This window comes from Rhinatrema bivittatum, chromosome 15, assembly GCF_901001135.1.
Source record: "Rhinatrema bivittatum chromosome 15, aRhiBiv1.1, whole genome shotgun sequence".
NCBI classification, from domain to species: Eukaryota; Metazoa; Chordata; class Amphibia; order Gymnophiona; family Rhinatrematidae; genus Rhinatrema; species Rhinatrema bivittatum.
Genome location: NC_042629.1, coordinates 57,299,086 through 57,325,574, shown reverse-complemented (window position 1 = coordinate 57,325,574; position 26,489 = coordinate 57,299,086). Strand labels below are relative to the sequence as shown.

The window sequence follows — 26,489 nt, the reverse complement described above, 5'->3', positions numbered from 1 at the left end:
TGTTCTTGGCACTGCGGGGGCTGGGAGCTCCGCCAGCAGCTGTGCTTTTTTTGCTCCTTCTCGCCAGATCCGGCAGCAGCACCAGCCAAGGCCTTCCTTGCGGGAGGCAAAGCTCTGGGCCTGGCAGCAGCGGGAGGACGAGGCCTGGTGCTTGACGGTCTGTTCTTCGTGGAAAGTCCCAGCGGGGGAATAGGAGACATAATTTTTTTTTTCTTTTATCTATCTCCTGAAAAATAAACCGTGCATGCAGATGAACTGAAAAGAACCAGCTTTATATGTACAGATGTGTGTGTGTGTGTGTGTGTGTGTGTGTGTGTGTGTATATTGTTTGCTTCTGGTCTTTCGGAGCTGAGCATGAGACTGCTGCGGAAGCAAACGAGAGCTCTGAAATAGCTTCCTCCCTCCCAGGCGCCCCCCATGACAGAGGAGAGATCTGTGTAGAAGACGGAGCTGCCATCTTTCAGAAACCGGCATGTAAAATTTCTGTCCAGTTGTGAAAGTCAACACCCCCCTCAGAAAAAAAAAATCCAAACCAATAAGTTTCAGCTTCCTGCTTGGTTCAGAAGTGGATTAGACTTTCTATGGAAGATTATGGACGGCTATTTTTGGCAGCCTGCTGGCTCCTGTCGTCTTGCTAGAACTCTGTGGTTCAATTTAACACCGGGGCCTGATCCGTCGGGGCCAGCATTCAACTCTGAAGTTAGCCAGACAAACCGTGAGATTTGCAACTCCCGCCCCTTTCTTCCGCAAGCTTTTACCCAGGCTAAAATCTGCTTGCATTAGAGGGGCAGTCTAACCGGGTCATGCCAATACTTAGCCGGGCAAGTGCTGCTGGGAAAAAAAAAAATCCCTGTCTTAACGCTGCCCGGGTCACTCGCCGAACCAAGGAGTCTCGACCCTACGTGTGTGCTCAGAGAGACCTTTTAAACTTCCTACACAGGCAGCCGAGATCCTTATCTGGAGACTTCACCACTGGATGCTGTCGCTTTCCCACACAGCGCTGTTGCAGCTTTACACCACTTTATTCACTTGTTCATTCCCAGCAATTTAATAGTGACACCCCCCCCCCCCCCCCCCCAACAAAACCCAACTTAGCCAAAGCCTCCGCTACCCTGGTCCCATGACTGCTGCTCAGTGCTGCCGTTCGGAAACGTGGGATTTCCATGGCGTTTCCTCCTGGGTGACCCGGACAGGACCTCTGGCTCCCTTTCCCTTTGTAGGCCCGGCCAGTGTGAAAGACTCCGGCGCTTTATTTTCCAGGACAAAATTCCGCCACATCCTTGCAGGAAGCTTCTCGGAATGGGGTTTTCCTGTTTTGCAGTCCTGCACATGGGCCCTGCAAAGACTTGGTCTTCACCTTCTTGGCCCTGGTTCCTTCTCTCTCTCTTCCCCCCCCCCCCCCCCTCCAGCCCATGGAGATTTCAGAGAATTAACACTGCAGAGGGGAATTTTTGGAGTCTGTTTGCTTGCGGATGCGGGAGCAGGAAGTCTGCCGTTTACACTCGAAGCAGGTGGGGCTGCCTGTCTTATGTGATGCTTTCTCGGCATAAAATAAGAGCAATAAGTAATCTGCTCTGCCGAATGGAAACACCTTTCCCCCTCCTTGTAAGGAATTCCCAGCTCAGCCCTGAAACACGCTCTCTTTTTTTTTTTTTTGTTAATGCAGACCAGAATGCACATAGAAAAATAATTCTTGTGGCGTTTTTGACCCTTCCCGGATCCTAATGTTGCTGTACACACTTTAAGCATTTAAAAGAGAACTCAAAAACATCCAAGAAGCAGACCATAGTGCCCTCTGTTTGTTAAAATGCTGTGGTTTTATTTTCCCTTCTGGCCAGCGTTGTAACATCTCTCCAGCAGGGTTGGATGATGCTACAATCCTCAAGAATCTCTGACAGAGGGCCAAGCTCACAACTTCCACTCCACCCCACCCCCTCCCCTCCCGAGGCCCAGAGTGACCTGTTACTGTCAAACCATTTTTTTGTAAATACTTTCAGTGGCTCCCCTTCCCCCCCCCCCCCCCCCAACAACAGGTAGGGTCCTGAGCTGTCTCTCCCTTGATTCCCATTGGCTCGATGATGCGGGTGGGTGGCGGCACATGGCTGCCACCAATGGCACAGCTGGACAGAATGAAGGGTTGATGGTGCTCCTGGTCTCATTGGTGGAGGAGAAAGTGGCAGGTGGATTTCCCATTCCCCATTGGTCAGATTTCACGGAGGGGGGGGGGGGGGGCGGGAGGCTTAATTACCATTTTTCAGAGTTCGTATATAGTTTCATGACTATGTTGGGGAGGTGGGAGACTAAATACTGAGGGGCCATGAGTGGTGCATGAAAGCTGTGGTGCTGGCTTCTGGTTTATTTGAAATATTTCACATTTTGTTTGGGCTCACCTTTCTGCTTTTTATTTCATTAGCCATTCAAACCCCCCCCCCCCCCCCACACACACACACACTGTTGCAGATGTGGGGGTGCTGTGCTGACCTGCCGTGGCATCACACCCTTGATATTCACAAAGTATTGACCGAGCATGAACAGCTGGAGAGTGACTTTAGGAGAGAAGCCGCCTTTAGAATGGGGCAGGTCCAGAAAATATAGGCACTCTTAACAGATTTTTATTTTTAAGTTTAAAAATTCTTTGACTACAGTGAGGAGACTTAAGAATAAGACCGAGAGAACGGAGCGTTGCTATCTTAAAGCAGCCCCCCCCCCCCCAGGTTGTCTCCTAAGCTCTTGGGCGGCTCGCATGTGGTTTGACAGTCGTGTGGCATTAGGCCACGCTGCAGCCTCCACATAACGGTGTCTGGCAGTAGAACGTGGTCCCACGGGGCTCCCCTGTGTTCTCCTGAGCAGAGGTGGGTGCAGGACAACCTTCGGCTCTTGAGATTTCGTCTCCCCCCTCGTCTCTCTTATTAGCAGACTAATCTCTGGCTCATATGAATGTCTCTTCTTGCAAACCAAGGGTGTCCTAACATCCCCCACCATGCACAAAGGGGACTTTTCGATGATGATTGTACGCTAATCCCGCTTTATAATGAACGGCTGTCTAACAGACTGAAACTTTGTTCACCGCCCCTCCAGGGAAAACTCTGCTGTAACAAAGCCCTTTGGTATGAAAAGCAGGAGGCAGCACATCTGTGACTCCCGTGTACCATTCCGATTTGTGAGGCAAACTCTCTTAAGAAATGTGGCCGGGCTGCCTTGGACCTTCAGCCTCGCCACCACGCTGGCATTTCCCGCTCTCCTGGCAGTATGTATGATGGACGACCAGCCCTTTCCTGTCTCCTGCGGGGATCCCCCAGCTGTCGTCATTCGTCTCCTGCCCCTCCTCACTGCGTCGCTCACCGCATCAGAGAGACTGTAATCCGGGAGGCAGAACGTTTCAGCTGACTTAGGACTTGCAGGAAGCGCAGGTTAGGGCCTAGGGGTTTGTCCTTTCACTGCAAGAGCCGGCGCTGCACGCCCCCACAGAGCGCGAGACGACGTGTGCTTGCACCGTCCCCGTGATGGGTAAGAGCCCACCCCCCAACGTGGGAGATCTGCTTGCTGCCACGTGCTGTGTCGCTGCCACGTGTTTTACCGTCAGCATTTTGGAGGGGTAATTTTGCAAAGCTATTTCTGCACATCGAGCCCGGGTGGCTGTACGCCTGGCTGGTAAAAAGACCCGTGCGACCTCGTTACGTGCGTATATTTGCACGAGCTGCAGAGGGGCATTCTGGGGGCGGAGTGGGAACTTGCCCATATTTTCTGTGTTTTTTTGTTTGTTTTTTTTAAAAAGCGCTGTGCATACGTGACACCTGCTCTTCGGAGGGCGTAACTTTTACTTGAGGTGATGTCGTGTATGTGCCCGGCCGTTTAACCGAGAATTTTCAACGTGAATCTTTTAGGTAGACAGGTTTGCTTTGCGAGAGCTCGGCACTGCCCCTCTACGCTCCCAGACCCCATGAGTCACTGAATCCTAAGCCAGAGTCCCCCAGCAACTGTTGCTCGTGATGTTTTTACTGGCATTAAATAATAACTTTTGGGTTTTGTTTGTTTTTTTTACGGGCAATAAATGGATCGCTAGTTGCCAACCCCGTGTGGGGTGCTGTAGGCTGTGCACCAGATCATAAGAACATAAGAAAATGCCATACTGGGTCAGACCAAGGGTCCATCAAGCCCAGCATCCTGTTTCCAACAGTGGCCAATCCAGGCCATAAGAACCTGGCAAGTACCCAAAAACTAAGTCTATTCCATGTAACTATTGCTAATGGCAGTGGCTATTCTCTAAGTGAACTTAATAGCAGGTAATGGACTTCTCCTCCAAGAACTTATCCAATCCTTTTTTAAACACAGCTATACTAACTGCACGAACCACATTCTCTGGCAACAAATTCCAGAGTTTAATTGTGCGTTGAGTAAAAAAGAACTTTCTCCGATTAGTTTTAAATGTGCCCCATGCTAACTTCATGGAGTGTCCCCTAGTCTTTCTACTATCCGAAAGAGTAAATAACCGATTCACATCTACCCGTTCTAGACCTCTCATGATTTTAAACACCTCTACCATATCCCCCCTCAGTCGTCTCTTCTCCAAGCTGAAAAGTCCTAACCTCTTTAGTTTTTCCTCATAGGGGAGCTGTTCCATTCCCCTTATCATTTTGGTAGCCCTTCTCTGTACCTTCTCCATCGCAATTATATCTTTTTTGAGATGCGGCGACCAGGATGGTATTCCTCGGAATAAGAACAAAACACTTCTCCATCAGCACTTGCTTCCCTTGCGGGGAATTAAACCCTCGGGCCAGGTTCTGCTGGCTGGCCTGTCTGTCCTGTTGGGAGGCCCCAGGCTGGTTTCTATGGGGATGTGGAGAGCTGGTGCTGGTATTTCCTAGGAGTGACTTCTACACCAGCTGGTCCAGTGGCCCATGTCTGCAGAGTACCCGGGAAGCCCCACCCGCCTCTCGTGCCGACAGATGCCGCTGGTACATAGTCTCTCTTTCTCTCTCTCACTCGCCACCAGACATGCAGCCACCTCACGTAGCTTCCCTCTCTGCTTCTTTTGTAGCTCCTCCTCCTCCTTTCGTCCATTTTCATTCAGCACCTTACACTGCTTTCTTTTGCGCTGTATTTTTTTTTTTTTCTGGCAAGAAAGGTCAAGAGAGTTGGATGACCCCCCTCCTCCTCTCCAATCTGTCCTGGGAAAAACGGGCCCTGAGACAGGGGTTCATGCACCTCCCCCTCCCCTCCCCCCACCCCTTTCACTGCAAGGGGATAAAGAATAAAGGCCGGCGGCTGCAGGATCCCCCCCCCCCCCCCCCGGCATGTCGCTGCAAACACACTGGCTGCGCTCAATGAAGACATTGTGCCTGCTGGGGCGGGAGAGCGGGGTCAGAACAGGGAGACCTGGTAATCTCCCTCGGATTGTCGTTCCCCCAAAGAGCCAAGGCACTCCCTGGGGGTTTAATTGTTTGTTTTTTTTTTCAGCTCCCCTCTAGACCTGTTGCTGTACGTGTGGACTAGTGAGACGTTAAAGAGTTCTTGAGCACAAATTTACGTTTCCCCACCCCCAATCCTGCGGGTGGAGAGGGGACCGAGAGCTGGAAATCGGGCAGAGATTTCTGCTCCCCTCCCTCTTTCTCCAGGCTGCGCTGCACAGGACAGCGCGCGCGGCTCCGGCTGCCCGCCTGTCTCTGCTTTCGAGAGATTCACCTCCAAAACCGGTTCCCAGGGAGCCTCCTGTTTTGGATCGAGGAAGAAACAAGACGCTGTCGTTCGGTGATGGGAGAGGATGGTATTCCTCGGAATAAGAACAAAATACGCCTGGCATTCCGGAGATGGCGCCTCCAGGAACCGTCTGTGCGTCTCCCGCGCCCTTCTCTCGGGGCTGCCACACTCAAGAGCGCGGCGAGCAAAGTCCGCTGGAAGTGCGGATAGCGCTTCCATTTTTCCCCACTCTGCTACCATCACCGTGGGACCCTATTAAAGAAATAAGATGGCCCCCGCCTGTCCAAGGTGATGCAGGAATCCGATTGGCTGAGACATTCATCCTGCTCCTTATTAACAGGAAGATTTTTGCCTTCTCCCCTCTGCTGTCTGTGCACTAACCGGGTTGCTTCGCAGGCCTGTGCTTGTTCTAAGCGCCAGCGCTGGACTGCCTATTCCTGGGCTTGTGCAGGTCCAGACCAGTCTCATTTTGGACTCTTTTGGCCTTTGGGGGGGGGGGGTGTGCAGAGCCGAGACCACTTGAGATGTGTGAAGGGAGAAGGAGGGTGCAGCGTAGGTGCAGGATGTCTGGTATGCACCAGACCGGCATGGGGGATACACACACACACACACCAACCAGGCCAAGCTCTGGAGGGGGTAAGCTAGCTTGTAAACCGGTGTGCCCACCCAGCCATAACACTGCCAAACGAGTGTGCCACGGTGCCAGCTCAACTGGACCGGCCCAGAAAGCCATGCTTGGTGAGCTGTGTGCAATTGGTGTGGGGCGGGCAGGGACGAGGACGGGCGAAAACAAAACATGAAAGGGTCTGTGAATGAAGCGAGACATACATCAGAGAGAGAGGAGTGGAGCAAAGCAATTAATAGTTTCCGGCTCCGTTTATGTACCTGTCAGGATCTTACACATTCCCATAAAGCTCAGTCTCCAAGAATAAACTTGTAAATTGGAATATTTCACACAAGCCTGAAAAGTAACATTTAAAACCCATGTATCCTGGGTTTCAGCTGCTAAGTTAGAACCGTGCAGTGGCTTGAGGCAGAGAGAGTGCGTTTAGAAAGGGCATTGTAGGCTGTAAGTGCCAGGCACGTTTTGTCCTCCAGAAGGGTCCAGAGCAATGGGGGAGGGGGGGAGGTGTTTTGGGACAGGCCAGGTACATTTTACCGTTCTTGCACGTACGCAGGGGTGGGAAAATATTTTGGAGCTGGGAAAGATCCCTTTTTTTTTCACTTTTTTTCATTTATTAACCTGTTTTCTGGAAACCGATGTGATATCTCGATCGAATGTCGGTATACAAAAGAAATAAATAAATAAATAAATAAATAATTTGCTTCCCTGCTAGGATAACTAACTGGCTCCAGATTTTCAGGCAGGGTGGATCTAGCCCTGGTTCTTACCCCACTGTACTCCTGTTGCAGACCCTGCATGCAGTGAGGTGAAACCTAGGAATGGATCAGCCAGTTGGGTCCCTCTGTATCCCCCCATCCCAGTCTCTCCCTCTTCACCTAATCTCGTTTCCCGCCCTCTGCGGTGGCAGCTTGGTCTCTCTCTCTCTGGGCCCGGCAGCAGGGATTCCTCTCCGCAGACACCAGGGGCCAGGCTCCCTGGTACAGTTATATATCTTTTTTTTTGCAGACTGTCTTCTGACCCAGCACCATCCTCACCCCCCCCCCCCCCCCCCCCCCCGCTCCCCTATATTCCCATCAGTGCCGAGACGCGGCTTGAAAATTTCCCTTTGCTCGTGAATCAGAGGGGCGGAAGGTGCCTTATTCAGCGCTTGCTTTAACAATGCCGCACGAGGGGGAAATACTGGTTTTCCTGTATGCGGAAAGCAGGGGTGGAAGGGCCTCTCTGGCTGATCTCGTAAGCCACTGTGGGAACCGCTGGCAAGGAAGGAGGATTTTGGGTTTAAACCTGCGAGACCTTTCTCCTCGGTGGCTTGCAGCTCCCTCTCCTTTCGCCCTGCTCCTCAAACCTCCTTTTGTGATAGAAACGTAGAAGGTGTGGGCAGGAGGATCGCGCTGCCCGTTTTTGTACCAGTTGCCGCGCTGCCACGGCTCTTGCTCGGTCCTGTGCTCTTCCACCAGCGAGATCCCTCCCTTTTTGTGGCTGCCCACGTGTGCTCGAATCCTGCCATGGTTTCGGCTCCCACTGACTCGGCTGGAAGTCTGCTCCAGGTGTTCACTTTTCTCTTTTTTTTTTTTTTTTTGTCTGGAGCTTCACTCATGACGAGCTGACGTTCCTTATGGTACCGGGTTACCGCCCGGAGAAGACTGCAGGCCAAGCCAGGATCGCGCAGCTGATATCCAGCCCCTCCCTGGCATCTTGAGACAGGGGGGAAGGGGCTGGCGTTCTCTTCTCCGTCCTCGGTTATTGCAGGAGTACATCCTGGCCTGATGTTTGGGGTTTGCTTGCAGTAATTGCGTCTCTGAAAATGCGTGCAGAGAGCCTTCAAGAGCTCGCCTCTTATTCTGTGAGGGCAGTTTCCAACTGGATTTGGCTGGGTAACAAAGCAGTTACTCCCAGCGGATGGATATTGCCCGCCCCTCAGTTGGGTGAAAGGCCCTGCGTGCCCGTTGGCCACGGGGCAAGGGGAAGGGCGTGCAGTCCTTCCGGTGCGCACCCTGCCTCTGCGGGCAAAGCAGATGCAAAACCTAGGGGCACTTCATTTTGGAATTGTTAAAATGTCTGGACTTGCCCTCCAAAAGTCATCCGTGGCAGACCCAGGGCACCTTCCCTCCACCACCAGCTGCAAAAAACCGTAGGATTCTGGTCCAGCGTCTTGGGCAGATACAGCAGGCCAGGCTCGGTATTAACGCAGCAGCGCTGGCACGGCCCTGCCTGGTGCTCCCCACGCCTCCTACCAGACGCTGGAGAGCTCAAAATAGAGGGAGGGGGAGGGGGGCGGGGGCAGTCCGGGGCCCGAGCTCCCGCTGTTCCTTCTCAGCGGGAGAGGTGAGCCGGGATGGACGGGATCAGGTGGGGAGGAGAAAGAGCTGCAGTTTGTCACAACAGGTGTTTGAGGTCCCCCCTCGGGTGGGATGGGCTGTGGGAAGCTTCTGCTGAAACCCAAGCCTTGCATTCAGGCTTTGAGCTGCCCTCCCCTCACACCATGCTGTGCACCAGCTGCTACCTGCTGTCAGGTTAACTGCAGCCTGCTTCCAAGTTTTTATATTTAGAGAGAGGAAACATTCTTCCTTGCTGCTCTCCTCGGCCTGTTTTAAAGTGGCGGAAGTCCTCCTCCGTGACATCCACCCCTCTATTTTTTGTTTTATGGAAAAAACATTTCACGTTTTCGCGACTTTTCTTGTTGGCCTGTGGGGATGTGCGTGGGGCTGAGAGGATCCGTGATCACTGGAGACTCGTTGAGTTGCTTGCACTCAGAGTCCTTTTTACAGAGGGCTGGACCTGCATGGGGCCTCGTGTGAGCTTAACAAGGGGTGCTTTACGCTGGCAGCAGTGAATGTATTTGTGTCGTCGTCGTCCTCCCTACCACCATGTCTTCCTGAAATTTAGAGCGTACGATGGGAGACACTGCCAGGAAATACCTAGGGATGAGCCTTAAAGCCTAAGCAGCTTAATGTTGTAGAGAATCGCTCACCCCAGCAAGGTGAGTTGAATGTTGAGCAAAAGGCACTGGATCCAGCCTTGGCTTTCGGACCCAGACCCCGGTGTGTCCCCCTCATATTACTGGGACCACCAAGAACAGCTGGTACGGCGATAGCAGGCCCAGACCTCGTGGGAGCATGGTTAGTGACACTGGGGTAGTACCAACCCTGGCAGAAATAAGTTTACCGCATGTAGCGTCTGTGAAGAGGCACAGTTTCAGCCATCCCCGGTGGCCCTGGCAAACACTGTTTTCCAAAAACCACAAATGCTTCCCTTGCCCTAGCAATGCGCAAAAAAAAAGTGTACAAGAGAATCTTGGCATCGCTGCTGCTGGGCTGTGCTGTCTGCATCTCTGCTGTTCTGTACGAAGAACCAGGTGTGTGATCACTTTCTCATTGCCATGTACACAAGGGCTATATACCCTGCTCTCGCACGGGCATATGAAGTTGCCAGAAGCTATTTGCAAGTTCATGTCTGAGCACACGTGTACTGCAAGTCAGATTTCCAAATGTTCAGACAGGGCATGGAGCAGCGAGCCTGTGAGACGCTCTGAACGGTTACAGAGGACTTGTGAAGCTGTAGCCTTTCCATCTCTTTCCCAGCCTGAGGGCCGAGGTTACATTTCCTGACCTCCCTGACTCCCGGCCAGGAGTGTAGATGGTGCGGGCTTTGCAGTGACCACCCTCCTCTTTTTTTTTTTTTTTTTATGAATTATCTGTGCGCTGGTTGCCACCTAGATGGGCTCCTCCTCGGGGCAGCTGAGAAGGGGGCCCCTGCCGCTGGGAGCTGAGAGAGTGTCCTCTGTCCTAACCTCGCTGTGCCCTCTGTCCCCTTACAGCCTGCCCCGCTGGCTCCTTCAAGTCTGACATCTCTGGCGGCGCCTGCTCGGAGTGCCCCCTGCACACCCGGCCCTCGTCAGAAGGCTCCGCCCTGTGCCCCTGCGAAGAAGGCTACTTCCGGGCCCCAGAAGACCCGCCTTCCTTCCCTTGCACCCGTAAGTACCACCTGGGTCTGGAAATAGGGATGTCACGTTGTGGGTTTCGAGTGGGGCCTATTGGATCTGCTGCAAGCCTTTTCTTTAGCTCATCGCATGCCGGTCATGATTCTCTCCCGGCTTTGTTGCTGTCGATCAGAATCTGGGCACGGATTTAAGAATCCTAATGCAGTCGGGGGGGGGGGTATAAATGGCTCTGAATCGTCTTTCAATAGATTTTTTTTTTAATTTTTTCCACAGGTGCAGGAATGGGGGTGGGGAAGGGAAGGCTGTTGTGTTGTCATTCTGTCCCTTCCATAAATCAGGTTCTTTAACACTTAAGTTTGCATCAGGATTTTGGTTTAAAAAATGGCCCAAAGATTTAGACTTCCTGGGCTAGCTGGCCACTTCAGGTGGCTAGCAGATTCTCTTTGCTAAAACTGAGTGATTATGTTGCACTGATTCTTGTCAGTCAAGTGAATGACTTCTGGAGCCTTTGGTCGCTGTTGTGATTCATCTCAGGCCAGTTCTGGCCTTGGTGGAGTGAGTTGATGGTCAGAGTGTCCGCACTCGCTGCCCTCCCAGCCTGATGTGGCCCTTTTAGCTGGCAGTGTCACTGGCTGACCATGCACTGAATAGTCTCCCAGCCATCACTTTCCAGGGTGGGATGCAGGGCAGTGGCTAGAACAGCATTTGGGGGCAGTTAGCGTTTGACTGCTGTCAATCAAACATCAGCTCAAAGAAGAGTAAAATACTTAGATTTACAGCAGATGCTTCTTTGTGTGTTAAAGGCTTTGTATGGACCTTCTTCCTCCCTCCCTCTGCCCAGGTCCTCCCTCTGCTCCTCGTGATCTCACTGCTGTTGGCCTTGGTGCCAGCGTGCACCTGCGCTGGTCTCCCCCTCACAGCACAGGAGGCCGAAAGGATGTTGTGTACGGCGTCGTGTGTGAACAGTGCCGCCCTGAAGCAGGAGAATGCCAGCCATGTGACCCCAGTGTCCGGTACTCTGAGCCGCCCCAAGACTTGAAGGGAACCTCCCTTAAAGTCAGCGACCTGGAGCCGCACGTTAACTATTCCTTCACCGTGGAGGCCCGGAATGGCGTCTCGTCCTTCAGCTCTAGCCGCAGCCTCAGCACGGTCAGCATCAGCGTCAACCAGACTGGTGAGAGTCCATGTTACCCTTTTCCTGAACAGATTTGGGAGGGAGAGGGGAGGACTGTATAAGGGCTGTGCTGTGGAAAGTAGGTGCAGCTGGCCTGTTTGATATCAGATGAACCTGGAGAGAGGGGTGTTGTGTTGTATTAGAAAGTTTTTTGTTTTTTTTTCCTTTACCAGGGAGAAGGGACTTTATATGAGGGTTTCCGGCAGGTGACTGTTAAGTAGGTGAACTCAAGCAACCTAATGCATGTCTCTCTCTCTGCCAGAACCCCCTAGAGTGACCTCTGTGAACCTGGATGACCGCAGCACCAACACCCTCAGCCTGTCCTGGATAGTCGTCCCCCGACAGCACAGCCGGTCCTGGAAGTACGAGGTTACCTACAGAAAGAAGGTAACGTGAGCTCCGTGCTGGGCGTTCCTCCTTCCCCCGTGTATGCACGCGGCTCTTTTGAAATTGGCGAGCCCTCGCCGCTGATGGAGCTCCGCGTCGTGTCCCTCCTCGGCGCATATGCACGCGACTCTTCGCTGACGGAGCTCCGCGCTGCAAATGCCCCTTCTTAACCCAAGGAAGCACACAGCCCCCCCTCCCTTCTCCCTCCAAGATGCCAAACCACAGACAGGGGGGTGGGGGGAGCGAGGATTAATCGTGCAACATTTCTATTCGTCTATTGAACATGCAAAAAAATAGAAAACAAGTGTCCTGTGTCTGACATGTTGAGTTCCCAAGAGTGGAATCTTGTTTTTTTTTTTTGTTCTGTGCAAATATTTTATGAGAATAGGGGATTAGCCACAGCGTTACCTGGTGACCAGCTCAAGCTGTTACATTCCTGACATACTCTGGTCAAGAAACGATTGTGCCAAGCGGCTCCGCTGGCCCGCACATGCCCCTGAATCCATGTATTTCTGCATACGGTTTGCGTGCATCTATTGGCTGTTTGTGTTGACCCTGCGGATAATCTTTTAATACAGATTTTTTTTCCCTTTGTTTAAAGAATGATGAGAACAGCTATTCCGTTCACCGCTGTGATGGGACGTCAGTGACCATCCCGAAGCTGGTGCCAGGGACGGTCTACCTGGTGCGTGTCCAGGCGCTGACGCAGGAGGGTCAGGGGGCTTCCAGCGTGGAGCACGAGTTTGAGACCCTTTCGGAGGGTGAGTACACGGTGTGGGGGGGGGGGGGGGTGTTTTTGATCTCGCTGCTGGCTTAGCTGCAGGGCATCAGAGTCATTAAATAGCACCACGCTAGGAGTCCCAGGCATGAATCGCCATCCCATCCCATAGCGGCTGCCTGGTGGCAGAGTGAGATGCAGCTCGCCGCAGAGGCACTTCCACCGCTGCCCTCTTCACTGGCCTGCGCGCGCGGGACGCATGGTTCAGAAAGGGACCGCACGTGCTGCATCCGAAACGGACTCCGGCCGCCTGCTTGGCAGTTTTAGCCCTAAAATCCCACACTGGCCACCGCAGGAACATAAGAGCTGTCAAACTGCATTCCCGCAGCCCGGTGGCTGCGGGAATGCTGCTGCGGGCTGCCACGTGCAGGAGCTGGGTCCGATTGCTGGCTCAGGGCTTTTCACTCCTTGGGCCCATCGCAGCTGGAGGAAAGGACTCCCAGTCGACACGAAATAGCAACACCGAGTAGCTGGATTTAGGACCCATAACTGCTTGGCCTCCGACTGAGGGTTGTTGCTGTGGTGATTTGGGGGGAGAGGGAAGAAAAGCCCCCACGTAGGTGCAATGAAGGCTTGTGGTGCCATAACCCAGCCTAACGGTTTCTGATTGAGCTCCCCCCTCCCCAGCAGCAAGCACGGCTCCTCTTGGCTGTTGCCGCATGTGAAAATGTAACTATTAAATTGACGACTATTCTGCTTGCACAGAGGGTTCGCTCCGATTGGCACAGTGAGGAGGGGGGGTGGGAGAGAGGGTGGGGTTAGATGCCCTTCCCCTGGTGTTTCTCTCTTGTGTACAACTGTGTGTGTTAAACTGTTCGCAGCCTCTTCTGCTACCAGCGTGGCAGCTGCGATCGGAGGAGCGGTCGGCGGCGTGGTGCTGCTTGGGTTTCTGCTGCTCACGGCGTTCTGCATCCATCGGAGGTACGTTGGATTCCTCTCCTAGCGTGCACGGCCCGGGGAGGGGAGAAAAGCTTTCGTGTCCAGTAGAACCAATGCAAATATTCCCTAAAAAAAAAAAAAAAAATTATAAATTTGAGGAGCGGTGGTGAACGCGAGGAGAACAAAGTGGAATTAGACGCCAGATGTCCGATCAGTAATAGAACTACGTCTCCATAGAATAAAGTTTCTGATCGGACATCTGGCGTCTAATTCCACTTTGTTACCCTCACGGTGTGCATAGATGGCCTTCCTTGTTTTCTTGGTCGAACACGAGAAGAAAGCAGATCCTGCGTTACGGACAACGTACACGCCTGAGATCTCGTGCAACCATTTTTTGTCCAGTTTTCTGTTTTTTGTGTTTTGTTTTTTTTTTTTAAAAAGGAAAATGAAGCCTTGTTTTCTACTTATTTGCCCATTCCCAAGTGCCTTCTGAAAGCAGAGGTGGGTTATTGGCAGCATGGGTCTGACAAGGGTCAAGGTGAAGTTCTCGCCCCGTGACACCATCAGAAGCGCTTGCTTGAGTTGGAGCCTGCAGATCTTTTTTGCCTAGACTCTGGCACGGACATCGGTGCCGGGCATGTAACTCCTTTTTTTTTTTTTTTTTTTTTTTTTTTCTCCTGCCCTAATTATGTCCCCTTAGCTGCCCACTTTTTAGGTGCCTACATTTTAAGTGCCCAACCTTCATCCATTTTCAAAGGTGGTGGGGGGGTGGGGGAGGTGCAATTTTGCCACCTATCTCTGAGGTAGAAACCTAAACCTTTTACAGATTTATAGGCCTTAGATATTCTGCGTTTTCCCCCACTGTCTGTCCCAAGGTGAATTACGACAAACTCTTAATGTGCGGAGGCTTTGAACCCCCTGGGGTCAGAATCGGTAGGATTCTGCTGAAACGGAGCAGCGCTGCGGCAGGCGCAGCTTCCCGCTGTGGCCCGGCAGGCTTCGGGCCCTGGCTTGAAAAGGTTTTGGTTGATTCTCCTGCTTTTTCTACCGTAGGAAGCGAAGCGCTCGAGCTCGGCAGTCTTCTGAGGATGTTTATTTCTCCAAATCCGGTAAGTTGCAGGTTCATGACTTCCTTGTAGCGAGCGTTGCAGAAATATGAGCCCGGTTGTGTATAATACAAGCTTTTAGCGCTCGTTGCGTGTGGGACATGTCCAGCAGGGTTTTGTTTTGTGTTTTTTTAATTTTTAAATCTATACCAAGACTAGGGCTGCTTCCGGGGGGCACTCCCATCAATTTATCCTGCCTAGTCCAGTGTTGGCAGAGGCCATTTTTATCGTCACATAATCTTGGCTTTTCCCCTGTATTCTGGGAACCAGCAGGAAGCATCTTCTTAGCCCGAGTCCATCTGGTTCCTAACCCCGCCAGATGCTCTAGAGCTCTGTGTAGAGCTCAGTAACCGGACAGAGTCGTCGTACTACAGACACAATGAGATTAGAGAGCAGATAATGCAGCGTGAGCTTGTGTCACAAGGTTACTGCTCAGCAGTGCCTCCCAAGTTTGCTGCTACCTTCTGTGCACATCTGTTCTTGGGGCCAGGGCTCCCAAGGCTGCACTTAAGTCTCCGTCTTGATGGAAGCGACTATTTGCTGTTGGGCGCTCGAAATAATTGTGCCTATGCCTGAAACGGCATGTGCTCGGCCCTAACACTATCAGATTTCGACTGGAACTGGCCATCGTTGTTGCTGTTATTTTTATTAATAATGGAAAGCGCAGAGTTTTAAGAGAAATCTTTGGGTCGGTTAGGATGCCGACTTCACGTCGTAGCCCTTTGCTCCAGTACCTGATTGTTGCACTCTGCTGTTTGAGTACAGCTGGAACAGACAAGTTTGGGAATTTCACACTTTCTGTGCAATTTCTGATCTTGCAGTGATGAAGCCAGCTTGCAACGTGTTGTGGAGTCGCGTGTGTGTGAGCTAAGATTCTATGGAGCCCTGAGCTTAGAAAGATCAGCCAGAGTTACCGGCAGCACAGAGGCAGGGTTTAAGCTGATCCCATAGCTTTCCCAGCGTGGCACATCGCTCCATACAAGGCTGCCTCGAGAGTGCCTACAACTCATTTGCACTATTGGCAGTATCTCTTATCGTGTAAGAGTATCAGCCCATGCCCATTGGCTGTGGAACTGCAGGACTTTCAAGCCAAACATGCAAGTGGATGACATGTTTTTGAAGTAAAGAGACATCTACCACAGCGTGTATCCGCTCACTCGAGAGTACCTAGGATTTTTCACACTTGTTGTAAATTAGATTTTTTTTCTTTATATAAAAAGTGTAGCTAAAGATTTCCCCCCTCCCACCCTCCATGACCCAACTGGAAAGTTCCACTGCCGTTTCATGGCCCACGGCAAGAAATTAGAAGTTGGGGAAGGCAGCCAGCGAAGGATCGACAGAATGATTTGGCTGAATTTTGTTCCCCCCCCCCCCCATCTCTTCTTTATTATAATCCTCCACTATTTATTTCCCTTTTTCTTCCTTCTCAGATCAGTTGAAGCCACTGAAGACGTACGTGGACCCCCATACTTACGAAGACCCTAACCAGGCTGTGCTGAAGTTCACCACCGAGATCCTGCCATCCTGCATCTCCCAACAGAAAGTCATTGGTGCAGGTAAGGGCCACATGAGCTCGCTCTTTCCTCGGAGCTGATGGCAGCAGGGAGTCGTGAAATGCTGTCACCGTCTGCCGCAATCAAAGATCTCATCTTCTCCGGGAGCTGGGAGCAAGGATTAAGGTGGTCAGCTCTCTTGATGATAGAGGCAAGTTGATTAACTCCTCAGCTTTGTATCGCTCACCTCCGTCATTCACTTCCCTCCTCTGCCAGGTGAATTTGGGGAGGTGTACAAGGGAATCCTCAAGCTCCCTGGAAAAAAGGAAGTACCTGTGGCCATCAAAACCCTGAAGGTGGGATACACGGAGAAGCAGCGCATTGACTTCCTGAGCGAGGCCAGCATTATGGGACAGTTCTGCCATCATAACATCATCCGCCTGGAGGGCGTCATTTCTAAATGTAAGAACTCGCTCTTCCCTTCCTGCCCTTCCTCCCAATATCTGTCCGCATGTAAGAACCAACCCCGCCCAACCTTTGCCCTCATGAGAATCCTGACCTCTTCGACAACTGTCCGCATGGAAGAACCAGCCACTTCTTCATCTCTGTTAATCTGAGCATTGGCCACTTCCCCAGTTGCTATGTTGTATTTCTATTCTGCCTTCCATAAACAAATTTTAACCCAAAGCAGTTTACAGAGAAAAAATAATACAATAAATGCATCAAAAGATGCATTTTGATGTCTTGTATTTGCATCGGTTAAATGCATGTTGCCTTTGCTGTACCTGATCTCTGGTGGGGCGTTATACGAGGTGCATTGGAGGAGGGAAGGGGAGGGAGCTTGCGTCACCTCTCCCTGTGCTGTCCCTTTTCTGTGGGTGAATGGAGCACTTCCATTCCCAGTGCTTTTACTTTAAACAGGGGCACTTCTCAGCAGGCTATTGCTGGTTGCAAACATTCCTGGAGGAACTGGATAGTAGGAGAATGCAGATTGCGGGGGCGAGAGATCCTGTTGCGCACACAAGGCTTGCGTTTTGTTTGCACTCATTTCGCTCCTCTGCGGGGTTCCAGAAGCTGGTGAAATGGCTCGGTCACTGTCTGCAGCCTCCTATTTTTGCAGGATGTAGATTCTGTTTCATCCTCCCAATTTTTTATCTTATCTAGATAAACCAATGATGATAATTACCGAGTACATGGAGAACGGTGCGCTGGACAAGTTCTTAAGGGTGCGTATGCTGCATTCTCCCAGCCTGTGGCATCTGCCTGCTACAAAGCTATTCACTTCCTATCCAGAACAATTCCCCCCCCCCCCCTGAAGGTGGTTCAAAAGTAGGGTCTGTCTCTGTGTGGGTAGGGTGAGCTTTCACCCCCAGAGACCGGGCTTCAGACTGAGGGGGCCAGCTTAGGTGAATTAGAATAACTTGTTGCAGGGCAGGATTGAGGCGAGTGTGGGGGTCTCCTTACAGGAATAGCAGGGGGTCTTGCTGGGCGTGAATGGAAACTTTTAACACCTGCCAGGGCTGCGTCTTACTGTAGCCGCTTTTCACTTGCATAAGCACAGAAAGTCACACTCTTCAGGGAGCTAAATTTTAAAATAGAACGTCTTCACTTCCTGTTGCTGTTGTAACACATTTTTCCCTTTTTTTCATTTTTTTTTTCCTGAGAACTGTTTCTACGCCTTTTTTTTTTTTTGTTCCTTGGCAGATGTTGGCGGATGCCCCACCACAGTCTGACCGTATCTTTTAATTTTTTTTTTTGGCAGGATCATGATGGCCAGATTGGCGTCACCCAGCTGGTGGCCATGATGCGCTGCATTGCCGCAGGCATGAAATACCTTTCTGATATGAATTACGTGCACCGGGACCTGGCCGCGCGCAACATCCTGGTGAACAGCAACCTCGTGTGCAAGGTGTCTGACTTCGGCCTGTCCCGGGTCCTGGAAAACGACCCAGAGGCAACCTACACTACCAGCGTGAGTGCCTTGGCCCTGTCCGGGGGGTGGCGGGGGGGTGGAGCGAGAGAGGGCGTACTCCGCTATCCTGGCTGCATTTTCAACTGTACAGAATGACCTTCTTATAACCTAAGAGGTGACCATAGTAGCACATGATAGAAAAACATTTTAGGATTCAGGACTACAAACCTCCATTGAAGGGAGAAATGAACATTTTAAAGAAATAATTTTATGAAAAGGGCACAAGAGGTCAAAGTGGCTTTTTTTTTTCTCTTAACTGGTGGTTTCTTCCTGCTTATTTAGGTTTCCAACTGAGTCAGAGCTGCAATCTGGTGCCATGAGCTTTTGTTTGCAACTGCCTGGTGATTTTTCTTTTTTTCCTCCCAAATTAACTTTAGTTCATTCATCTCAGCTGTAGACTTCAGCTTGGGGCCATGTACCAGGACCCCTTCCAGAACACTGCACTTATGGCCCCTTAAATCCAGCCACTAGGTGTCGCCATTGCGCAATGACTAGGACTCCCCCCCCCCCCCCCCCCCCCCGCCCCCTCAGGGGCCGAGAGTGCTGCCTCTGCAGCCTCCCCAGCCTTGGCTAGCCCGGGGAGTAGAAGGCCTGACTTGGGAGTGAAAATGTGGGTCCTATGCCTGGCAGCCCGCAGCACTGGCACTAAGCTGCCAGGCTGGCCCCCAAAGTGGCTGTTCTGAGAAATGGAACAGTTTGGACTCTGCTTGGGATATGGTATGGAAGTTGTTGTTGTGAAACCAGCTGCTGCCCAGTAATTAAGAACTATTAAACTGCTCCACATGGGAGAGCATAAAGAGCAGTCTTGTAAGATTTCCTCGCTTATAAATCGAGTAAATATTTTTTTCTGTTTAGTGTGTGAGGTGTGGGCCGGCCTGGTAGCTCACGGATAAGTGCCAGGCACTGCTGTGAGAAGAACCTAGGTTTGATTCCTGGGCACCAGGCCTCTGCTCCCTTGGTCCTGGATAGGGCTGAGGATGTTTAGAGGGGATTGAGGCCTAGTGGCCAGACTCTGGGTTCACATTAGGCTCTGGCGAGAGCTGCCAACTTGTTTGTCTCTGGCCGAGCAAGGACCATGGCTGGGCTGAGCTAGGAGAGGGAATAGAAGAAGCGAAACGAAAACCCCAGGTAGCTGCCATATCCCAGTAGAGGCAGCTTCCAACTGAGCTGGAAGCCCCAAAGGGGCAGGAGGCAACTTCTGGAGGAAACAACAAAAAGACATGAAATGTCCTTGCAGAGCACTGTCCTTCAGATGGTGGACGGCATTGAAATGTCACCAAATTCTGCTCCGCTGCTGGCTTTCTGGACTCTGAGCCCACTCCATGGATAACATGAGGGATGCCACTCATCAATCCTCGGAATGAGACTGGTATGGGACCATGAGTGCGGCATGGAGAGAACCACCCCAGTGGATTCTGGCATTGATGGTTCTTCGCTCCCTGTGAAATCCAGGACTACAAACCCCAGAAAGCTCTGAAGACTGAACCAAACTAGGAAGTAACTGATGGTAGCACATTGTTTTCTTTGAGTGTGGTTGGTGGTGCGTTTTTTTGACTCTGCAGTTTCGTTCAGATCCTTCATACTTCCAGCTCAGTTGGAACCAGGGCTGGAATCTGGTGCCCTGGTCAAGAGCTTTTTCCCTGTTTCATGTCCTCTTCCTTATCCACGCACCTAGTCTGGTTTTTGTAATACTGGTCCTTGGCTGGGGACCATGCACCAAGGCTTCCCCTAGAACCCCTGCAATCCTGGGTCTAGCCAATGGGTGTCATCCAAAAGCAATGATCATGAGTCCCTCCCCCTGGAGCAATGGTTCTCAACCCTGTCCTGGGGACCCCCCCCCAGCCAGTCGGGTTTTCAGGATATCCACAATGAATATGCATGAGAGAATTTGCATACACTGCCTCCATAACATGCAAATTCTCTCATGCATATTCATTGTGGATATCCTGAAAACCTGGCTGGGGGGGGGGGGGTCCCCAGGACAGGGTTGAGAACCACTGCCCTGGAGGATTGTGACCGCTGCTTCCATAGCATCACCACCAGCATCAGCTGACGTGGGGAACTGAACCGGAATGCTTTTGTAAGCTCTGCACTGCCACTTGGCCACCTCTGTGCAGCTTAGTTTGACAGAGTGGAATCCAGTAGAGAAGAAGTGATGTCTTCAGCTATGCAACATTGTCCTTATTTATAGGGGGTTTGTCACTTGGGAGCCAGACCCTCTGACACTCTATCCATGGGGGATAACTAGCTGAGTTGGTTTCTTTCATCGATGCTGGCATGGTTTTTGGATTCCATGATGCCCCCCACCTGACTCCTCTCGTTTTCCGGACTGTGCTTCCTTCGCTCCCCGGGATGAAAAGACTTTGTTGGGAGGTCTTGTAAACCCCAAGTGTTGAGAGGCTGTAAGAGCGGCCTGTTGCTTATTCTGGATCCACCAAGCATCTAACTGGCACAGTGAGTGGGAAATCTGTCTTGAACAGGACAGAGTGGGAGGAAAGGAGAATCTTCTCAAACTAGAGCAAAGGGTTGAAGCTTGCATCAGATTTGCCATGCAGAGGTGCAAACAATGAATACGAACACGAATACACAGACAAGTAGGGAAACCCATTTCCTAGCTTACAACATCCTGTAGTAGAAAGTGTTAATGTCATGGTGTAAGAATGCTTTTGTTTTCTTGTGCACTCGTTGTGAAGTTAACCCTGCAAGGCCTTTTTGATGTGATTTAAGATCCCTCTGGAACCAGCTAGGCCATCCCCTGCAAGGGATGGAGGGCACCCACTAGTATCTATCCTGCCATGAACAGATCTCCCTATTTGAAAAAGGTGCGTTGGCAGGTGAGAGCAGCTAACGGTGCTCTGTGCTCTTTACAGGGTGGGAAGATCCCCATCCGGTGGACAGCGCCTGAAGCCATCTCCTACCGCAAGTTCACCTCTGCCAGCGATGTGTGGAGCTATGGAATTGTCATGTGGGAGGTCATGTCATATGGGGAGCGGCCCTACTGGGAGCTGTCCAACCATGAGGTGAGTGCCCGCCACAGTTGTGCCACCTTGCAGGCCAAGAGCATCTCGGTGAACTGGTGCATCTCCAGCATGCAGCGGCCTGAGTTTGGGTGATTTGTGTCTGGGGGATGAAGCTGTGCAGCTGTAGTGTAAGGGGGTGGGGGGGAGGCTTGTGGTGTGAATGGGAATTACCTTAGGTGACAGCTGAGGACACTAAAAGGAAACAGTTGTACTGACCCATTGCAAATCCTCAGCCATCCAAAGAGAGAACACGCAGCACACGCTGCCAAATGTACAAATTTTCCAAAGTTGTGTTAGTTTTAAGGTCAACTCTAAATTTGGCCACTTCTACAATATAACAATTCTGTTGTACATAAAAACGTACAACAGAATACACCATGCAAAACACGAGAGAGAATTTGTAGGCTGGTGCATGGGACCTTTTTGTTTTAGTTAAGAGGACCCTGCTGAACATTTGGGGCCAGTTTGTAGCTGTGGCTGTGCGCTCCTAGGTTTAGATGACTTTTTTTTTTTAAGCTGATTTTAAAAGGCAACACAAATTCCCCTAATTCCAGGTAGTCAAAACTTAGGAATGATATTGTAGCACTTAAGCTTTAGTTACTCTTCCTGGATTTTCAGTGGAATATAAGTTACACGATGTCCATAATCAATCTGCGACCAGCTGGCAAAGTTGGCGGATAAAGCTATCTGGCTAGCCTAGCCAAGATATTTAGTGACTTGGGCATGCCACCAAATATTCCCGACTATCTTAAAGTTAGCCAGATAAGTTTATTTTTATCCAGTTAACTTTAGGAGTGCTTTTCAGCTGTCCTAGAGTTATTGAGGTCTGTATTCTGCACCACTTGGCTGGGTAAGTTTGATTTATCCAGCTAAGTGGTGCCATTTCCATAATTTGGTTGCCTTCAGTGGCTGCTGCCTAGCCACATAACTAGGCAGGGGCCTTCTGGGACAGAGCTACTTCATCTGGCTAACTTAGTCTGATAGGTGCTAATATTCAGTCTTATCCAGCTAAGTTAGTGGGATAAACCTATCCACTAACTATTAGATAGTTGAATATATTCAACAGTTTGGCCACGCCGCTGAATGTCCTAGCCAAGTTAGTTAAGTTTATCCAGCTAACTTTAGGACCCGCTCACTGGCAGGTCTAAATTACCCTGCTAACTTAGATGTGATGTGGTGGTCTCGTATAACTAGTTTTATTTATTGAATTTGGAAATCTGTATTCCGTAAACCACCCAGGAATGTTGACAGGCCGTTAGGAAACTGTTAAATAACTTGCTCAGTTGGATATGAATGAACCTCCATGAACTTGATATACCACAATTCAACACAAATCATCAAAGTGGGTCACAAAAAAGTAAAATGTACAAATGCTTTGTAGCTTAAATGACATATAAACATAGACATGACGGCAGAAGAAGACCAAATGGCCCATCCACTCTGCCCAGCAAGCCTCGCACGTTTTTTTCTTTTTCTCATACTTATCTGTTACTCTTAGCTCTTAGTAACCTTTTTGGTTCTATTTCCCTTCCACCCCCACCACTAATGCAGAGAGCAGTGTCTGAACCACATCCAGCCCAATTAGCTAGGGGTAGCAACCACCACAACAAGCAAGCCACACCCACACTCATCTGTCCACCCAGACTATGCAATTCAGTCCTTGTTGGTTGTTGTCTGTATATAGATCCACCTTTCTTCATTCCCCCTGCCATTGAAGCAGAGAGCTATGCTGGATATGCATTGAAAGTGAAGCGCCAGGCCTACTTGATTTGGGGCAGCAACTGCCGCAACAAGCAAGCCGCTTCCCTGTGAATGCAAATCCTTCCTTCCACATTTCCTCTTGCCGTTGAAGCCTAGAGCAATGTTGGAGTCGCATTAACAGTGTGTATGTTTATTGAATAAGGGTATTATCTCCAGGTAGTAGCCGTCATTCCCGCGAGCCACCCACTCTTCATTCATGAATGAAGTCCTCTAGACTTTATGGATCCACAGTGTTTATCCCACGCCCCTTTGAAGTCCTTCACAGTTCTGGCCTTCACCACTTCCTCTGGAAGGGCATTCCAGGCATCCACCACACTCTCCATGAAGAAATACTTCCTGACATTGGTTCTGAGTCTTCCTCCCTGGAGCTTCAAATCGTGACCCCTGGTCTATAAAATGCATAGAGACTTACTTTTAGTATGTTATATTTGAATTAACTTCATAAACATCTAGCAGTAATGCACAGAATCATGTCAAAAGTTTAAAACTTCAAGCTACAAAAGTAACTAAAATATAAAACCACTGCCAGATGCTTAGGAAAACGAAGCTTTGAAACTTTTCTGAACTTAAGTACTTTTTGTTTCTTTGCCAAGACTCCATGGCAGGGTAACCCATATAGAAGGGGCTTGAAAGTTTGGTGTTTGGCGAAGATATCATTAAGAGATCTTGTTGAGAAGAGTGTAAAAACCACATAGGCTTATAAGCTATAAATGGTTAGCTAAATGGTACAGCTGGCCCTTGGACAGAGCTCTGCAAGCAAGAGAGGATTTTAAATTTGATCCTAGAAGTTATGGGCAGCCGGTAAAGCATTTTATTGGAAGCCGGGTGCTGAAGTCCTTCCTTTTCGCTGCAAAAAGCAGTCTGGCAACTGTAGTCTGAAGTAACTGACTGATCTTCCAAAGTGTGCGCTCTTGGTAGAGGGAGTGTTCCAATAGTTAATCGGCTAAGTATTGTCGAATAGACCAGAGCTTCAAGAACTTTTACTTCCATTGAACTTAATTTGATGCAGAAGTCTGAAATAGAGACGTGATTGAGCAGCAGCCGAGATTTGATTGTTCATGGATAATTAACTTATTATCAAATATAACTCCTGTAGTTAAACAATTTTTTTTTTTTTTTGGGTTGGATCATAACCCCCGATAAACAAGAGAAACTCCGCTTATCCGAGTGGCATCCACTTTTTTGAATAGGATTTAAGTTTTTTCATTATGCTGTTTCAGCCACTTAGTGATAGCAGCTATGCAAGAATTTTAATGAAGACCAATCATCTGGGTCAGTAAAGGCAATGAGCTGAATGTCATCAGCACACAGATAACTAATGCATGGTCCTGAATTACAGGGGCTAAAGGCACAAAGCACAGCTTAAATAGCAGAGCTAAAACAGAAGCTCCTGAACCTCCAAAAATCAGTGCTCTGAAAGGGGGGGATACTGTTTGATTCCAGCTGAGCCTAACTAGTCGATCAGTTAAATAAGCACACAACCAGTTTAACAAAATCCCTTGCAAAGGTTGAAGCAAGCAGTTAGTGGAACCAAAGGCAGAACTCTCATGCAGTGAGGAGTGGATTCTGTCCTAGGTCTGCTTTGATTTTAATTTCATTTGTCAGTTACTAATCATTCTGTACTACAAGCATGCAGGGCATTGGTTTTCACCACCCCTGACCCGGCCAGTTACACTTTCCATTGGCTAAAATGTGATCCAGATCCGTCAGGAGTGAATCAGGTGGGATTTCCAGACCCCAGAGTTTATCAGGCTAAGTCTCAAAGTTGGCTGGACAACTGCGCTGAATATAGACCTCCAATGGGTTAACTTTTTTTATCTGGCCTGTGATTTTATCTTTTTTTCGGTCGGACGTGCACGTACCTTTAACCAGGAAGCATTCGATATGTGTGCTCGCCAGCTAAAGTGATGTCCCCTTATTGTTTGGACGTGTTTTTTGTGCGCACAAAATTCGTGGTCCTCTGTGGGGAAACATTCAAAATTCCACTTTTGTGCTCATAACTCCCAAGGTCCTCAGGTGAAAGCTTATGAACCTCGGCCCATAAAGTTCCTTAGGGAAGGCAAAGCCTCCAGCTGTTGGAAGGTAATAACATCTCTGGTGGTGGTGTGATGCCCCCTGGCACCCAGCGCTTACACAACAAATATAACCCGGGAGGGGGGGGGGGGGGGAGTGCAGCAAGGAAAGAATTAAAGCAGCAGGTGGTGGCAGACACTGCAGGGAAGCAGCTTCCTGGCTCACTTGCTTCCTATTTTGGTCTTAGCCCTATGTCTGCTTCCTTCCCCGCCCCCCCCCCAACTGTTTTGAAAAAAAAAAGTTTGTGTTTTTTTGGGTGGGGGGGGGGTTGGAGTAGTTTTCAGTCTCTTTGGGCATTTCAAAGAGGATCTTCCCTTTTGGCAGTGCAGGCCGGCAGAGGACGCAGATACTTTTGGTACCTGTTTACTTGGGGGCTCCTGCTTGCTTTTTTTTTTTTTTTTTTAAATGAAATCCTGCCACAGTTTTCCTCCCCCACAGGTAAAAGTACACCTGTGATATGGCATTCTTCTTTTCACATGGGCAAATGTCTCCCCACATCCCCTCCTCTTCCAATAAAAAAAAAAAATTGTCCGTGCTGTATTCCTGCTTCACATGTATCTGTGAGGCATGGGAGGAGCGGGAGTGACGATGAACAGCATAGCAGAAGCCCTCCGTTTACTTTGAGACTTAGATTGCTGAAAACAGCTGTGTTGGAGGAACTGTTGAACGCTCTCAGTAGCTATCACTTCAGGAAGGAATAAATAAAACTTTTTTTTTTTTTTTCCGTTTTTTGAGTTGCTCCATGGAATTGTTTTGCTGCTGCTTTAAGTGCAGCCGCTCCGTGGAAGCCGCGACAAGCTGATCATCTGAACAAAAGCACTGGCCAGAAACCAGGTCCTGTCAGTGAAAGCTGTTGGGGGGGGGGGGAACCTTGACAGTACAAGCCATTTGTTTAGGTCTGGGTTATGTTGTCATCAGCCAGAGATTTCTTAGGTAATGGGTCGCAGGATCGCAGATCTTATTTCAGTTATTGGGGAGGGGGGACATAATCCAGCTCCCTCTTACATCTGCCAAGTAGGGCGCTGCTCCAGCAGGGTCTGTGCGGCCCAGCCAGCGGCTGCAGGGAATGTGTTGGCAGACTGTGCCAGTCGTTGATTGATTACTTACAAGACTCCGTGACCCGCAGTGAATGGATTTAAAATTTATTTGTTCTGTTTTGTTTCAGTGGTCGAATGCCACTGCCCCTCTGAGCAATAGCATTGCATGCCAGCTGGGAATTGCCTGAGAAATAACATTTGGCGCTCGAACGTTGGCACACATGGGCACGCCTGCCTGCTCAGCACAGGGTCATCCCCACGTGCCTTCCCGTCAGAGGAGCTGGAAGTGCACTGCGTTCACGTTTCAAAATGCTTTTACTTTGACACATCCAAGGATGACGTGTGAAATGCAGTTCAGGCTCGTTTTTGTGTAAAGCTGAGTAAGGGATGCCCTTGGCAGAATGGTTTGGGGCAGGGACTGCAGTAGCCAAAGTGAGCTGGAAGTTGCAGTTAGTGCAGACTCGCATGCCCCAGCGCACACAGGGAGAGAGATGGCTGCTCTGCATCCGTGCTGGATTCGCGCTGCCCAGGCACGGCAAACCTTTCT

General features: G+C 50.2%; 1 protein-coding gene across 2 annotated transcripts in view; it reads left to right on the top strand.

Annotated features, from left to right (window-relative positions):
- EPHA2 (EPH receptor A2) overlaps positions 1 to 26,489 on the top strand; it is a 55,040-nt gene that overhangs the window by 22,038 nt on the left and 6,513 nt on the right. For both annotated transcript variants that reach the window (XM_029578475.1, XM_029578476.1), the window contains exons 4-14: positions 10,140 to 10,295; positions 11,104 to 11,436; positions 11,699 to 11,823; positions 12,425 to 12,584; positions 13,423 to 13,522; positions 14,534 to 14,589; positions 16,017 to 16,142; positions 16,356 to 16,541; positions 17,244 to 17,305; positions 17,842 to 18,051; positions 20,922 to 21,071. In XM_029578475.1, the coding sequence (XP_029434335.1) occupies positions 10,140 to 10,295; positions 11,104 to 11,436; positions 11,699 to 11,823; positions 12,425 to 12,584; positions 13,423 to 13,522; positions 14,534 to 14,589; positions 16,017 to 16,142; positions 16,356 to 16,541; positions 17,244 to 17,305; positions 17,842 to 18,051; positions 20,922 to 21,071 (1,664 nt within the window). The remainder of the gene's footprint in view (positions 1 to 10,139; positions 10,296 to 11,103; positions 11,437 to 11,698; positions 11,824 to 12,424; positions 12,585 to 13,422; positions 13,523 to 14,533; positions 14,590 to 16,016; positions 16,143 to 16,355; positions 16,542 to 17,243; positions 17,306 to 17,841; positions 18,052 to 20,921; positions 21,072 to 26,489) is intronic.